The 15,639-nt window shown below is 51.7% G+C and overlaps 5 protein-coding genes across 5 annotated transcripts; 2 read left to right on the forward strand and 3 right to left on the reverse strand.

Annotated features, from left to right (window-relative positions):
- Positions 1–1,308: 1,308 nt before the first annotated feature.
- On the reverse strand, positions 1,309–2,635 carry J4E92_000626 (uncharacterized protein; the record flags this gene model as incomplete). Its single annotated transcript, XM_051492041.1, has 5 exons — positions 1,309–1,336; positions 1,382–1,615; positions 1,683–1,976; positions 2,114–2,489; positions 2,539–2,635. 5 exons carry the CDS (start codon positions 2,633–2,635, stop codon positions 1,309–1,311), a joined length of 1,029 nt encoding a protein of 342 aa, XP_051357553.1.
- A 145-nt stretch (positions 2,636–2,780) lies between these two features.
- On the forward strand, positions 2,781–5,281 carry J4E92_000627 (uncharacterized protein; the record flags this gene model as incomplete). The annotated part of the gene is made up of 5 exons (XM_051492042.1): positions 2,781–2,821; positions 2,867–3,118; positions 3,166–3,413; positions 3,472–3,748; positions 4,873–5,281. 5 exons carry the CDS (start codon positions 2,781–2,783, stop codon positions 5,279–5,281), a joined length of 1,227 nt encoding a protein of 408 aa, XP_051357554.1.
- A 1,808-nt stretch (positions 5,282–7,089) lies between these two features.
- J4E92_000628 (uncharacterized protein) lies at positions 7,090–9,352 on the reverse strand (the record flags this gene model as incomplete). The annotated part of the gene is made up of 4 exons (XM_051492043.1): positions 7,090–8,242; positions 8,293–8,457; positions 8,507–8,919; positions 8,975–9,352. The coding sequence occupies 4 exons, from the start codon at positions 9,350–9,352 to the stop codon at positions 7,090–7,092; spliced, it is 2,109 nt and encodes a 702-aa protein (XP_051357555.1).
- A 1,178-nt stretch (positions 9,353–10,530) lies between these two features.
- On the reverse strand, positions 10,531–12,753 carry J4E92_000629 (uncharacterized protein; the record flags this gene model as incomplete). Its single annotated transcript, XM_051492044.1, has 2 exons — positions 10,531–12,547; positions 12,749–12,753. The coding sequence occupies 2 exons, from the start codon at positions 12,751–12,753 to the stop codon at positions 10,531–10,533; spliced, it is 2,022 nt and encodes a 673-aa protein (XP_051357556.1).
- An 894-nt stretch (positions 12,754–13,647) lies between these two features.
- Positions 13,648–15,536, forward strand: J4E92_000630 (uncharacterized protein; the record flags this gene model as incomplete). Its single annotated transcript, XM_051492045.1, has 4 exons — positions 13,648–13,861; positions 13,907–14,351; positions 14,399–15,138; positions 15,196–15,536. The coding sequence occupies 4 exons, from the start codon at positions 13,648–13,650 to the stop codon at positions 15,534–15,536; spliced, it is 1,740 nt and encodes a 579-aa protein (XP_051357557.1).
- Positions 15,537–15,639: the final 103 nt, after the last annotated feature.

The following is a 15,639-nucleotide window of genomic DNA, read 5'->3' on the forward strand; positions in this document are numbered from 1 at the left end:
AACAGGAATGGAGGAGGTCGATACGGCGAAAGTCGTGTTCGTGGTACGCGTCACTGTTCGCACCGAGAAGATACCAGCTTGAACAGGTACCACACCCCACGTCACGAGAACGACAGCAAGTGAAGCGCAGAAAACTGGCCAATGCCTACAAACGATTAGCGATCTCATGAAAGTCTAGTAGTAGAAAGACCCTTGGTCTTTGTTCTCAAATGTCTGGGCTAAAAGCGTCGCATAAAAGTAACTAACAGACTTGTAAAACGAATTGTACGTACCGGTCCTTCGCTGCCTTGAACGGTACCCATGGTATGAAGTCGAAAGGGTAATGCAGAAGTAAAGAATCTTTTCCCAAGGCACCATCTTCTTTACTCAGTTGATAGTATGGCTCCAGTCGTTTCGTCTCAAGGTCGATCCATGCCCAATAGATACTGAAGATTACAGCGATAATCGTCGGAAAGTAAAGGTAGAGAAATGTTCGGCTCAAAGGAAGGTCGTTGATTTTGGGTGCGAATATTATCCCATTATCCCGCTGACTGCACACAAGCAAGTACTGAAGCACGGCGATGATGGTCCAGCATAGCAATATCGTGAAGATGAGGACGGGTGCGCGCAGCGCTGTGGATTTCCAAAGTTTGGCAGCTGTCAATTCGTCAGTATGATCCACGACTCCACTTAGCCTCGAATATAGCTTACATCTATGCTCTTCATCGCGCGCAAAGATCGAAACAATGGTGTTTGACTTCTTACGCCCAATAGCATCCGGGAAGCTTGATCGCGCCACAGGCGCTAGACTGGCATCCATTGTGAAGAAAAGAACACGCGACGAGCAAACGAAAAGAAGCGCGACGCGAGAAATGCAAAGCAACGGAAGTAGATTCAGGCATTCTACACGCTGAGAGGATAGATACTTAACAGCATTATCGTGGAGCATAAGCGCCCCCAAAACTCAAGGCGCGAGACTGCGCCGCAAAGATGGCTACCATCCAATCATTTAGCGACCGCAAGCCCGATTAGGGCAAGAACCACAATCTCGGAACGCGACGATTGCGGGCCGGCGCTGGAACATCCAATGCGATATCCGAGATGTGCGGTAAGTGGATTCAGACTTTCCTGTAACAGTAAAAACGCAGGTACGGATAGCTATACTTGGGACACGTCGCGGAGATCTACCGGCGTCGCAATCTTGGCTTTGCGACTAGCAATATTGAGACATCTGACCATTATGCAGCAGGAGCACAAGGTCATCACGTTCTGGAGGCTTTTCTGATGATCTACCGATAGGCGTTCGTGTGTTGTCAACCGGGATAATCCTCAGCGGAAAGCCCCAACTTCTCGCCTCCTGCAAAATTGTGAGCGGTGAAAAGCGACAGCGAGTAGTACTTACCACCATGTGCGGAAGTCAACTGTTGATACATCGATACCCAGGTCCCGCAGCGCGCTAGTGTCCAGATGGCAGTCGTAAGGCCTGATAGTGCCGTCTTTTGGTTCTTCGTCAGGTTTGAAGGGCTCCATATTGTCGAGTGGCAACCCCATGATATCAGAAAATGTCTGGCAGATCTGCCATTTAGTCATGCGATCTTCCGAACTGAACTGAAGAACGTTGGGTAGCTCGCGCTTCCTATAACAGGCCGTCAGCACCATATGAGAGAAGCATCTCATCGATCGGAGACGCGGGTTTAGCTTACGCGTTCGCGGGATCAAGATACAGCTTCGCTATGTCGCGGCATACTCGGCCAACGTCTTGAGTGTTGGTAGGGTATCGAAGCGCATAGTCGTCGACTTGGATCTTGGTTTGACCATGCTCTATTCGTTGGGCGTTCCACAATTGCGACATGAGGACATTGACTGCACTGTCTTTGGGCTCATCGCAGGATCCGTAAAGGACCGGTACTCGGAGAACGACGACTTTGTTCTTTGCGCCAGTCTTAGCGGCAACCTCGAGAACAGCCTGTTCGCCTTCCAACTTGGTTTGACCATACCTGATGGAGTGTCAGCCGTGATCAGACACCTTGCCCAGCATTTTCCTGAGATAGCGTTGTTCCTGGAGCAGGCTCGGAAGACATGAACGAACGACCCAAAATCCGTTAGGACTATGGTGTGATAAACCAAGACTTACGTATTAGGTGGGCACGGCGTCGAATCTGTCTTGTAAGGAGCTTCTCCAGGTCTTCCTGCAAAGACGTAGTCTGTTGAGATATATATGAGGAAGATTCCCCGAGAGATGGTGGCTTCAACCAGCGCTCGACTCGCGTCTACGTTCAATTTCCTGGCCGCTTCTGGGTCTTCGGTGCAAGAGTCAGGGAAGCGGTTGGCAGCACAGTGGACGACGACTTTCGGGTTGACTTCATCAAGCACCCTGGCGATCTCATTCTGATCCAAAATGTCCAGCTTCACCACATCTGGAGCAGTGATGCGATGCAGACCAGTGCCGAGAGACTTCCAGCCATCTAACAAGAACTCTCGCTGCACTTGCCGGCCGAGCAGACCACTAGCTTCGCTCTGCGGTCAGCTAGCAGTAACACATTCGTGGAGGCTATTTACCACCGGTGATCAATGCTGTCTGTGCCATACTGATACCAGGCGCAATCAATGAGTTCTTGAGAAGTTTAGATGCGGTGATGACGACAGCGTGTTGCATCTGTGGCAGCTGCCGTGGGGCACCCCCAGGTCCGCGCATCATCACGTGCTAGCGAGGTCCTGAATCCCTGCAAGCTCGCCGCGACTGTTCGACTGTCGCGACGCAACAAGCAACCCAACGCTTACACGACCCATTCGCGCCCACCATGTCCACCATAGTCAAGGAAGCTTCCCAGAGCTCATACCCGTACGTCTGACAAGCCGTGTTGATTGCATTAGCTAATTGGAGCAGCCCCGTCATTCCCAAGGACTTCAACGGCAACCAGCCAAAGACCATCCGCTTGTTCCCTCTAAGCAACTACACATTTGGCACCAAGGATGGCCAGCCCGAAGAGGACCCTTCCGTCCTTGCCCGACTCAAGCGGTTAGAAGAGCACTATTCAGAGCATGGCATGCGACGGACCTGCGAAGGCATCCTGGTCTGCCATGAGCACAACCACCCGCACATCCTCATGTTGCAGATCGCAAACGCTTTCTTCAAGCTGTACGTATTCGCATGCACTGTCTTATATCATCACTGACGTCAGACAGACCTGGCGATTACCTCCGCGCTGAAGACGACGAGATTGAGGGCTTCAAGGCGAGGCTGAACGAGCGCCTCGCACCAGTGGGCACACAGTTCACAGGCGAAGGCGTAAACGACGAGTGGGTAGTTGGCGACACGCTGGCGCAGTGGTGGCGGCCCAACTTCGAGACCTTCATGTACCCTTTCATCCCTGCGCATGTCACCAGGCCAAAGGAATGCAAGAAGCTGTACTTCATCCAGCTTCCCCGTAGCAGTATGTCGACTCGAGTCGCCTGTCTTCCACAATATGTACAATTGCTAATACTTCGCAGAGGTTCTCAGCGTTCCAAAGAACATGAAACTCCTCGCCGTTCCGTTGTTCGAGCTCTACGATAATACCGCGCGCTACGGACCACAACTTTCGGCGATCCCTCATCTGCTGTCCCGCTACAACTTCGAGTTCGTCGACGAGGATGGCAATGTCGCAGCATGCACACCTGGTGTAGGCCCACCAGACGGATACCGACCTCAGACCAAGGTCCTGGCAGGCGGCGATGGGGACGATACTACGATGGAACAGAATGGGGAAGGTAGCGACATCACTCTTTCGTAGAGCGCTTTCGTCATCATTCCGCTCTCTGAGTTTTACCTTGCTAATTCATACCCGGTGTCAGGCGTTACGACAGCGTAGGCATCATGACTTTGGTGGTTTGGCTACGATGCCCAACTCTCGACGGGGATGCTCGATATCCCTTTTTTTCCTGGCCTGGTACATAGAATGAGCAGCGGTGCATCATGTCGAATTCCGACTATACTGTACGCGTTTTGGGTTGCCACGGAACTGCAAACGTTACGCCAGGATAGTGCATAGCTAGGAGCATGGCGCATGCGATGAAGCTCATATCTCGAGGCCGTATCTCATCACTAAATCGCGCCATGCAAGTATAAGCGGTCTGTTGGCCCCTAGGAATCAATGTATATGATCCAGCGAGTACGTCCCAGATAATGTTCTGTGCCAGGCTCACTGGTTCCGCGATAACCGGTACCGACGAACCACTCAAAGCCTACCTATTCCAAACTACGTCCATACCAAAATTTACCCTTAGATTGGAGCACTCGCGAAAGCAATGAATTCTGGTACTAGATGCCTGAGCCAAGGTACGAACGAAAAAAAAAACGGTTGTCTCTTATGAGAGCCTCACACATACGCAGCATACGATGAACCATTGTCAACTACGGGAAGCACATTATCCTATTGCTTGGGTCGACCAGATTCACGTCTTGAAGGTCATTGAATAACTCACCGGAATTCGCGACGCCATACACACGATTGGCTGGTGATCCTCGTGACCTGAGGCCACTTGCAAATCGCTTTCGTTCTCCTATGAGATCTCGGTAATGCTAATTCTGTCCATGTATAGGCATGGTTCTGCAACAGTGCGATAGAGAAATTTCGTTAGTTTACCAAAGGTCTAGCGATTTCTATTCGACTCGTCTTCATATAAAAGCCTTCACATCCCTCCTCTCATGTCCTTTTCCTCTCATCATATAGCAGTAACTTCCAGTCTCAACACAAGTCAATCAAGTCTTAGGAAGAACAACCCCACGCAAATGTACGAACAGCTTCCCCTTTACCTATTACAACTGGCTAATGGAAAATAGTTTCAAAACGATACCACTCTCGTACTACTTGCCTAACCCTTTTCCCTACTAATACTAACTAAGACCTCCAGGCCCTTACCAAAGATGCGTTTCCTCCTCTCCGTCGCCGCCGCCGTGGCCCTCTTGGCCACTTCCACGGCCGCTCACAGCGGCAAAGACAGGATCGTTTGGCACGAACGCCCGGTCAAGGAGCAGCATGGCTGCATAGTGACCTGCAAGAAGTCCTCCGATAAGCCATCGGAGTTCCTCAGGACACAGTGCGCTGTCTGCATGGACAGGATCAGGAACACCGTGTGCGCTGATTGCGCAGCAGCGTACCGGGATGGAGTCCCGTTCGACAAGTCTGTGGACCGCTGTTACCGATGCCGCCATGTATCGGACTATGACTCTTCCTCCGAGTTTGACGAGCCTTGGGACAAGGATGGCGGATTCTTTTGGCCCGGCCCCGAGGGCCCCGAGGACTGGAAGTTCCCACACTAGAGCAGTTTGAGATGCTTAGGGGGATTTATGAAGGGGATGGATGACTACCACGCGCAGTGGTTTGCGAACAGTGGATGAAGACTTTTCCACAGATGGGTATGGGTCACGGCTAGCATAGTACCGTAAAGCCAAATCAAGTTGTTCGGTACAATAGTGAGCCTTATTGAGTGATTTACTTGTGAAGAAACAGAAGAACACCTGGAAGAAATCTGCTCCTCATCGCAACGACCACTTCTACAGCATCTTCCCAGAAGGGCACACCCCTCTTGATGCACTTGGGAGAGTAATGCGACCGATGCTCTTACACCTTCGGGCACGAGACGCTGAGCGACGCGAACAACTCACTAGTGCACATCTTGTTATACGGCGTCATACTGCTGCCTCTGCAATTACTACCACTATGAATCGTAGTCGTGCAATGCCTAAAACAACGAGATCACACATCAGTTCACCTTCCTTGAAGCAGAACCTGAGAACGTACCCGATATCAGACTCGTACCACGCGAAGATCGACCCGACATTCTGATACGGAATGCATCTGTCCTCGCCGGGAAGTACGTAGATGTTCCAAGCAGGACCGTTGTTTTGATCGCAGTTGAGGTTGCTGAAGATCCAAATCTTGGCAAGGTTTTTGGGCAGGTTGCCGGATAGTGCGTCGCGGCCTAGCTCGGCTGTTCCTGCATCTAGTGCTGGCAGTGCTTCTGTAAGTTGTGCGGGTGCTGGATTGGCCGTAAATGTGGCTGCCAGGGCGCCGAGGCTGAAGAGGAGGGGAGAGAAGTGCATGATGGCTCTCTTGCAATATGAGGACTCAAGTAACGACGTTCTGAGACTGCTTTGATAGGTGCTCCTGGTGAAAGTCGAGGCTGCGTATCTTATACGCGTAGCTTACCATGTCTCTAGTGCCAGCCCCAGCGGCAAAGGTCCTCCAAGACATGTGTGAGAGGGTTGGCAACGCTTATCGTGAGTATAGGGAACGTTTCAAGTCAATAGTTCTGCGATCGTGAAACTCTTGTTCGTGCTGACCGATGTTGGAACGCCTTTCTGCTTCGGCGCATCGTGAGCGCCACCTCCTCCTACATTTCGTATAGCCCTCTTCCACATGGAACACCAACACTCTATCTAAAACTGATCGTAAACACATTTGGCCTCGTAGGCAGTAGCTCTTGAGTGTGTATGTCTCACAGTGTCATTTTGTGGTCGTAGATGTCGAGTTCGCTAGCAGGCCTCGGAGTCCGAAGAACAGTGACAGTTAGCGGGGATAGGGCGTCTAGTGACAACTAGGAAATACGGTTTGCTGAGAGCGTACAATTGGTTCAGGTGTAATAGCTGACAAAAGCTGGCGTACACAGTTCATGAGCGGTGTCAGGCAACTAACAGCCGGCATAGTGTCACCAAAATCTATAAGCTAGCCCAACTAGAGGCTACATTCCCACATTGACAGCACATGTGTCATCTGTAACGGGTGATACGTTCAGTACAATCTGGTTGCTTGCAGAATATTAGCCGAAAGATGCGATGAAGTTTAGATCCTTGGGGGAGGCTCAACTACCGGGATGTGCAAAGTCAGGCAAACTTGACGGGTAAATCACTCATCTATACGAAGGATTTTTAACATGAGGATGATATTTTGATTGCTCATCCTCTGTACTCATAGTATACATTATCTTGTAATACACATTATATACTAACTATGTAGGGAAATGAAAGACTTATGGGTTAGGCTAATGTGATGGTGACGTATGAAAGCGAGTGGTGCGTAAAGAGCGTTGCGACATCCAGTATGTGGGTCTACCCGTGCCACGGTAAACTCATGGGAGTACGATCTGTACAGTCCGGGCGATGCTAGGAACTCCCTCCTTCGACATGACAAAGACGTAGTAGGCACCTGGGATGAGAATGCCACTGTCGTCGGGCAGTGTAGCAGTGTAACTGCATCCATCACCCTTGACGTTGGTCAAAGGCACGCGGCGCTGATCGGTGTTGACGGAGTGTGTGACGCTGCCGATGCGGACCAAGGCGAACTTGAGGCCTGGTGTAGACGTCTCGACTTGGATGGTCAGTTTGCCTCCAACCTTGACGCTCTCCGCGCTCAAAGAGCTGATGACTGGTCGGGTTGCGGGGGTACCGTCGTTGTTGAAGAGATATGGTGGGGAAAAGATCTGGCCATCGGCATGGTCGACGAGTTTGTTGCAGTTGGCGGAGCTGCGGCCAACTCCCTGCGCGACGTAGCAGAGACCACCGCCACCGGAGAAAACGCGTCCATCGGCTAGCAGGATGCTGACTGAGTGATAGTTGCGGGGGACAGCTTGTGGTGCTAGAGTCTTCCAAGATTTGGTGGCTGGGTCGAACAATTCTGGGTAGAGAGCTCCATCCGTATCGGTGAAGACCAATGAGCGTTTCTGACCACCGCTTACGAGAACTTTTCCGTCAGGCAGAACGACCGCGTTGGAGAAACCGCGAGGGTAGGCCATGTCCGCGACTCGCTCAACCTTGGCAGGGGTGTTCGGCTCGCCGATTGTAGTGATGTGGGCCCGAGCGTTGGCGTCTGCGTTGGTGTAGTCAGGCGCGCCGCCAGCACTCAAGATCTTGCCAGCAGTGGCATCGTACATGACGAAGATTCCACACATCGCATCATCAATGGGGTCACGAATACCAGCAGCGACTTGCGATCCAGTTCCCTTGGTACCGTACCAGTTCATGGCCTTGCTTGGACCGGCCTGGAAAACGGAGGCGTTCTTCCAACCAAACAACCATGCATGGTTGTCTTCACGCCAGATGCCTTCATGGTCGGTCGTGAGCATAGCCTTCATCTTCGCATTTGGCAGTGCCGTCCAGGCGTTGGTGGCAGGGTCGTACACTTCGCCGTCTTTACCCTTGCGTGGACCAGAGTATGCACCTCCGATGGTGAAAACGCGGTTGTCGGATGTCGTCGTGGATGATTGGTAGCCGCGAGCCATTTTCCTAAGTACCATCAGTATGAAGTTCATATCATTGAGCTAGAAAAGACTAACATGTCGGGTGCACGAGTGAATCCGTTTGATGCTGGATCATAAAGACTGGCCGCGGAAGCGTCAGATCCTCCTTGGATCAGAAGCTTTCCGTCCTGAAGACTGCTCATTGCGGGACAGAACATGTCGTGATGAGTGTTGCTCACTGTACGAGCTGAAACAGCTCCACTAAGAGAATGTTAGCGTGCGTTGATGATACTGGGCCACTATGACTTACTTGTTGAAGTTGTAGTCCGCAAATTGAGTGCGTCCACCAGCACCTCCGAAAGCATCAGCGCCCCAACTCGAGAATACGAGAAGACGTTCCGAGACAGGGTATTCCGGGACGACATATGCAGCAACCGGGATGACGGGCAGGCGGATAAGATCTGACCATTCACCATCCTTCGCAGGCGCAGGCGCTACATTGAGACGCATTACATCGAAGCGTTTGTCGGTTGACCAGATCAAAGTGTTACTGCGCGAGTCGGCTTTGATGTGGCAAGCCTTCTTGGCAGAGTCGTAGACAGCGGCGGTACATGTGGCCCAGTTGGCGCAAAGGTAGGCACAGGTATCGAATGTGTTCACGCCTTGCCATACCTTCTCGCTTGGTCCGCGGATGTCGGTGCCAGGGCAGATGCTGTATTGTTTCTAGGGGTGCAATGTTAATCTCCGCGTGTCTCAAGCTACTGGGGAGCAGACTTACTCTGTTTCTGTGATACGTCCATTCGCCAGCAGGGCAGCGAGCGATGTTCACTTGCTCTGCTTGAATGACCTGGAAGCGATCGTTGGCAACCCAATTCAGGCCGGTAAGATCCTTGAAGTGGCAATCTTTCGTCTTGGTATCAAACACTGCCTTGAAGCAGTCCATACTCTTATCGCAGAGTTTTGCACATGCTGTAACCGAAGCAACGCGCTTGATCGATGTCGTAGGTCCTGTAAGGTCGGTACCGGGGCAAACTCGATATCTGATGCCTTCCGCTCCAGTAAAGATATCGTCGTTGCCAGGGCAAGCATTAAGACCGTTGGTGAATTGTAAAAGAGTGGCTGCCGAAAGCACGGCGAAAAGAGTGCGGACCTGCATCTTGGATGTGAAATCAGACAACTGGCCTGAGGCAGGAATCGGAGGACTGGCGTCAACTATCTATATACCCGTCCCAGCCACGATCCCATAACGGTGACCCGCATAGGAGTTTGCAAAAATGGATACCGTTGAAACGAACGAGGGGATTGTAGACCTAGCATCGAAGAGGATAGCGTACTGCCAAGATGGGAACCGTTCGTGAGTAGCTACCCTGTATATGCTCACCTATATATCGTATTTTAGTATCTTCGATAGCGCTAATGGCACCAGATCCGGACCTAACAGGGGGTTCAAGTCAACGGTAGCGGGCCGGGAGACCCAGGCAGGTTAGCGATGATGCCACTATCGGTATGCTCGGTGTTCCTGGAGTCATGCTGTTGACTGCGCCTCAAGCAAAAGATCGAATGGATCTCGGCTCCTGGGTCGTGATGTGGAGTGTCGCATTGTTGTAATGAGTTGTTATGCTGATGCGATGACCCCAGTTCCCACATTTTCATGGGGACATGTGCCTTTTCCTCTGACAAAGTGCTATACCTGACAGTATTTCATACATCCTGAACGGCCTGCTGAAGGATTGCGGCGGTGGTTCTACACGCGCCAGCTGGCAATTATCGATTCCTTGTCAGGCTGCTTGAAACGCCAAGGCCAACGCTCCACCCCACCCCTGCGCCCATCAGGGAGACGTTATCTACAAAAAAAGAACTTCATGTGAATAACCACCGTCAAAACTCCGCCCCTGTTCCCAGCGCATGGGAATTGCAGGAACAGCTCTATCGGAGGTATCGTGGCGGATCCACACGATTTAAAGCCGGCTTAATAATGCACTCTAAATTTCAGTAACGCAAACCATTGTAGCTGCGATGCATGACGTTGAAAGGTAAAAAGTGACGACTGCCGGCACAACGGCTGGAGTGTAGAAGGCGATTGGGGTATCCTGGTGTGAATGCGGCTAGGTCAGCCGAGACGATGGCGGCGCTTGGACTGGACTTTTGACTCGGAACTCTCAAAGGGAGGCTCCGTGAATCTGTCGTGACAGCTAAGACACCCTGGTTCTCACTGCTCGAGTCAGTCTATTGATGCAAAGAGCAGCCCGTCTTGGCGATGGCTTCTGTGGGCACGATCACGTGTCGTATGAGGTACTCATCGAACAAGAAGATCTATGCGTGAACACGGTAGGTTCACCAGCCTTGACCGGGCATTCCAGCCCAAGCCGGTATTGGCCAATCCCAAGGATTGCCATTGTGGTTCATCGAAGCTTGTTCCATGGGGAAAGCTACACAGCCCAGATTCATGCCACTGCCACGGGTAACGCTCGATTGGGAGCCGAGACTGTCCAAACTAATGAGCTCGGACGTTTGTGGATCATCAAGACCTGGCGTCTGGAATTGCGACTCTGCCGCTAGTTTGTCCCTTAGGGCCATCTTTTGTCTGATTTGCGTCACGATAGCTGGTGGATCCGATTGTTCGGACGTTATTGCTTCACGTGCCGACCAAGCTTGTAGAACAAGCCCCCCAAATAGTGTGAAGAAAGGGTTGTTGGGTTTGGTCTCCACCGGGCTGTCCTTTTTCTCGAAGTCCATCAACCGAGCGGCGCAGTTCTCGCTCATTGCCTGCCACCATCGATCTGCGAGTTGGCCTAGTGGGCGTATTTTCAACTCTTGGGCGAGATGAATATAGGCAGGGAACGGGAAGTGCATGTAGACAACCCAGCGGAAATTTGCTATGAGGGGTGAGGTCATGAGCAGCGTATCGCACTCAAGCATACGGTGCGCAAATCCAAGACCAACGTTGCGCTGCTCCTCACTTCCTTGTGCAAGTCCCTTCGAGTTGTTTGATAGGCATTGTGCAAATCCGATCTTTGCGAGTGACGCGCGCGCCATCCACATGGTTAGAAAGTGCAGCGGGTTTTGAGCATCGCAACGCGTAAGATACTTTTGCTCTATCGTTGACTCAAAAGCGGCAAGCTCGTCAAGCCCTGAATAGGAGGCGTCAAATGCCTTCTTGGAGAAGGACTTCAGGGCCGGATTGATGAAGTCCAAATGAGATGGGCTTTGACGAATGAACTCGCCAATCTGGCTACGGATGACTGGAAATAAGGCTTCGGAAACGACCTCAGACTCAACAGGAGGGATCTTGGTCTCGACTCGTAAGTTGAAATCGTTGACGTTGAGCGGGGCTTTGCAATCCCATGTCGGGATTAATGTAGTGGACTTGCTCTCGGTCATTTCAGACATCCTGTTGTCAAATAGTGAGAGAGACCACCATAGTCTTCTGCGCAATTCGGCCTCTAGCACGCAATGTCTGGAATTGGCAGATTCGGCATCGATGCCCATTCGCTGAGCAATGCGAACAGCAGCCCCTAGCATCGAAGACAATGACCGTGGGTCTGTGTCTGGTTTGAGTGAGACCAGGTAGAGATGAAGGGCTGTCAAGCATTCTCGATCGTTAGACTTCAAGAAGTTACAATTCAGCAGCGCCTCCCTTGCACCCAACTGGTAAGATCTGATCAGGTCCGGCTTAGGCCTACCAAACCATGATTGACACTGCTCCTGATTAAGGCTGAAAATAGCCATGCAATAGATGGAGAACATTAGAGCCTCCAAATTTGGATCGATATGTGAGATGTCGCTAGCGGCATCGATGATGCGTGGCTGGAGGGTAGGCGTATGGGTGAGCTTCAATAATGGGTCGACATTCTCAAGGTACAGTTGCCAAAGTTTGAACACCTGGCTTTGTGGGGGATGGATAACTGATAGGTCGACGGCCGTACTACGCGAGCAGAACAAGAGATCTTCGTTACGGTGTAGTTTCTGCGCATAGAGGTTGTCCCAGGCTTGCACAATCTGCGCTTGCTGTAATGCGTGTTGCGAAGAGCCGCTGTTCTCAGAATCGTCGTCGCTGCCGTCGTCATCAGCATCGTATGCTAATCGGTTTAAGGCAAGCCAAAAACTCCTAGTACAGTTAGTAGTGTCTCTTTCAAGTGCTACAGTTTCTGCGTACTTGGGTTGGGTGTTGTCGGTATCTGATATGGTGGACGATTGAGCTTTGGAAATCTCTTGACCACGACTGGCGTTACTTTCGTGGGGCCCTGTGGATAAGTTCGAAGATGCATGTAAGGGTTGGAAGGCAATGCCGTTCGTTTTCAAGAGGTCTTCGTAGTGGCGAAGACGCTCAAGCAGCTCCCGTTCGGCAAATCTGCGACGTCGTTGCCGTGGTTGCGTCGCTGCGGAAATGCATTGCACACCCGCCTTCTTGCAGTTTGAGCAAGGAAAAGCCCGGTCACATTTGACCTTTCTTTGCGCGCATAGCACGCACGAAAGCACGCGCTGGGACTTGCTTGCATGCGCTAATGGAGACAGTGCATCAGCGCTGAGTTCAGGTGTGGGTATATCAGACGACATGTCAAGGGAACGAGCTCTTTTTCGTGACAGCGGTATTGATCAGGTATGCGAGCGCGGAGTGGAAAAGGCCACCACAGAGCAGGTGGCGAGGCAGGCGCTAGCCAGGCAGCCAGGCAGCCAGGCAGCCAGACGCGAGGCGCTCGCCTGGCTCTGCTTATCCCCGGGCTGACTGCAACGAAAGAGCATCGTGGCTTCATATGAGTAACATGGGTCCTTGCGACGAAGAGGGCGGTTCGCAGGATAGCAGGCAGGCAGGCCGGCGCAAGAGGGTGCCCAGGCTCGATGCCACCATCACTACGCGTGAGGCTTACGTAAACCGCACTTCCCGCTTCAGTCGCGTTCGTCAACAACATCCACTCATTTCTCTTGTTTCAGCAGTGGCAGAATGGCATCTATCGTAATATCTCCGCAATCTTCACGCGTTTGTTCACGCGTATCAATTCCGACGTATTGAGTTCATGTTCGATCCGCGATGGCGTGGTGACGCGCACCGACGCCTCAGTAAGGTGCGGCCAGCCTCTCGGACAGATCTATTCCCCGAGCCCATCACGTGATCTCTCTCCCATCGAACACCAACTCTGGGCGTTCAGTACATTGAATCGTCACAACACATGAAATCGTTAGTATGCGTTCGAAGAAACCCTCGTATTCCCAACCCGTCCTGAATCACTCATTACCCTGCAACAGGTCGAAGTTCGCTCTCAATGTTTGCGTAGACCGACTCCATGTCGGACATTTCTACTCTCCGAACGGGATTGTATTGCAAAACACCATTCGGGACGTTGCACATACCGAATGTACATATAACAGCCAGGCTTCTCTCCACAGTGTTCTAGTGTATCCAATCTCAAGTTTCTCTTCGTATCCCACTGCGCCTATTCCGAAGTTTACGCCATGACTACAACATCTCAAGTTGGGACTACAACAGTGACCCAGCCCGCTAGTTTGCACGAAGAGCTTGAGAAGAATGCCTCACCTTCAGCCTCTGGAGGCAACGAGTACGCAGATTCCGAGGAGAACTATAAGCCCAAAACACTCAAGTTTTGGCTCGTCATCATCTCGATCTATCTGGCCTTCTTCCTTGTTGCTCTCGACCGCATGATCATTGGTACGTGAAAGTCCTCCGTCTTCAGTCCTTACTGACACTGTTTAGCTACTGCTATACCGGCAATCACAAACACATACGGCACTATCGCGGATATAGGCTGGTATGGTAGCGGCTATATGCTTACGTGCGCCATCTTCAATCCACTCTTCGGCAAAATATACCAGCTTTACGATACTAAAACGACGTTCCTCGTGTCTGTCTTCCTGTTCGAAGTTGGCAGTGCATTGTGTGGGGCCGCACCTACTTCTGTTGTTCGTAAGTATAATCCACCAAATCGCGAGATGATACAATCGTTGACCCTTATTGAAGTCATCGTCGGTCGCGCAATCGCTGGTATTGGAGCAGCTGGACTTCAATGTGGTGCGGTCATGATCATCGTACCTCTTGTGCCATTGCGAAGGCGACCCATCTTCACTTCTTTTCTCGGTCTCGCATTCGGAGTGTCATCTGTATTGGGGCCCTTCGTTGGAGGCACCTTTACGGACAACCCGTAAGTCTCCCGGCTTTCTTCGTGACTCCCGGTTAACACGCAAGTAGGACCCTGACGTGGAGATGGTGCTTCTACATTAACCTCCCCATCGGTGCCTTGACGTTCGCATGCATATTCTTCTTTCTGGATCTCCCCTCAACGCCTAAAGCGAAGCTGTCTGTTCTCGCTCAGCTCAAGCGCCTCGACCCAATAGGTCTTCTCTTCTTCGTACCATCTATGGTATGCCTTATCCTCGCTCTTCAGTGGGGAGGTACGACCGATCCCTGGTCGGCACCGAAAATCGTCGGCCTGCTCGTCACATTTGCAGTTACTTTCATCGGATTCCTGGTTGTGGAGTTTACGATGCCGGATACAGCCATGGCCCCGCCTCGGGTCATCTTGAACCGTTCGATGGGCGGTGCTATGCTTTTCATCTTTCTCCTCGCCGGCGGTATGATGAACGCTGTATACTACATCGCCATTTGGTTCCAGGCAGCTCAGGGCCAGTCTGCCATGCAGGCCGGTGTACGCACGATACCGTTGTGCACATCGCTTATTGTCTTCGGTATTATCACAGCAGTGATAACTCAGAAGATCGGATATTATGTCCCTGCTTTACTCCTTTCGGCCGTTGTCGCATCAATCGCCAGTGGCCTCCTTTCTACACTTACGCCGGAGTCGAGCGCTCGCGAATGGATTGGCTATCAGGTCTTCTACGGGTGCGGGCTTGGCTTTGGGGCTCAAACAGCGAACCTGGTGCCGCAGACTATCCTGCCGCGCTCAGATGTTTCCCTAGGCATGGCGATGAGTAAGTTTCTCTGTGCGAACTGCATCTTGAACATACGTTGACTTCGTAAACCTATAGTCTTCTTCTTAAATCAACAGGGTGGTGCTATCTTCCTTGCTGTTGGACAAAATCTGTTCTCGACCCAGCTCGTAAAGCAACTATCGGGCAACTCCAACCTTGATACTGAACTCATCATCAATACCGGCGCAACAGACCTCCGGAAAGTGGTACCGGCGAATGAGATCGATACGGTGGTGTCGGCGTACAGCTACTCGATAACTCGGACGTTTCTGCTAGCCGCAGCCCTGAGCGCTTGCACGATCATTGGAGCGTTGATGGTGGAGTGGAGGAGCATCAAGGAACGCTCAGGGAAGTCGGCAAAACAAGCGTCAACAGATGTAGAGAAAGAGGCTACTTGAACTGAAGCAGCCTACATTTGAGATACATGGCAACGAAGCAATCGACGGCGTTGGGAATGAAGGAGTTGTAACTAGAAGAGAGTCTCATAGCATCATAGAGCCT

The sequence above is a fragment of the Alternaria infectoria genome, assembly GCF_024043175.1.
Source record: "Alternaria infectoria strain BMP 0036 chromosome Unknown scaffold_1, whole genome shotgun sequence".
NCBI classification, from domain to species: Eukaryota; Fungi; Ascomycota; class Dothideomycetes; order Pleosporales; family Pleosporaceae; genus Alternaria; species Alternaria infectoria.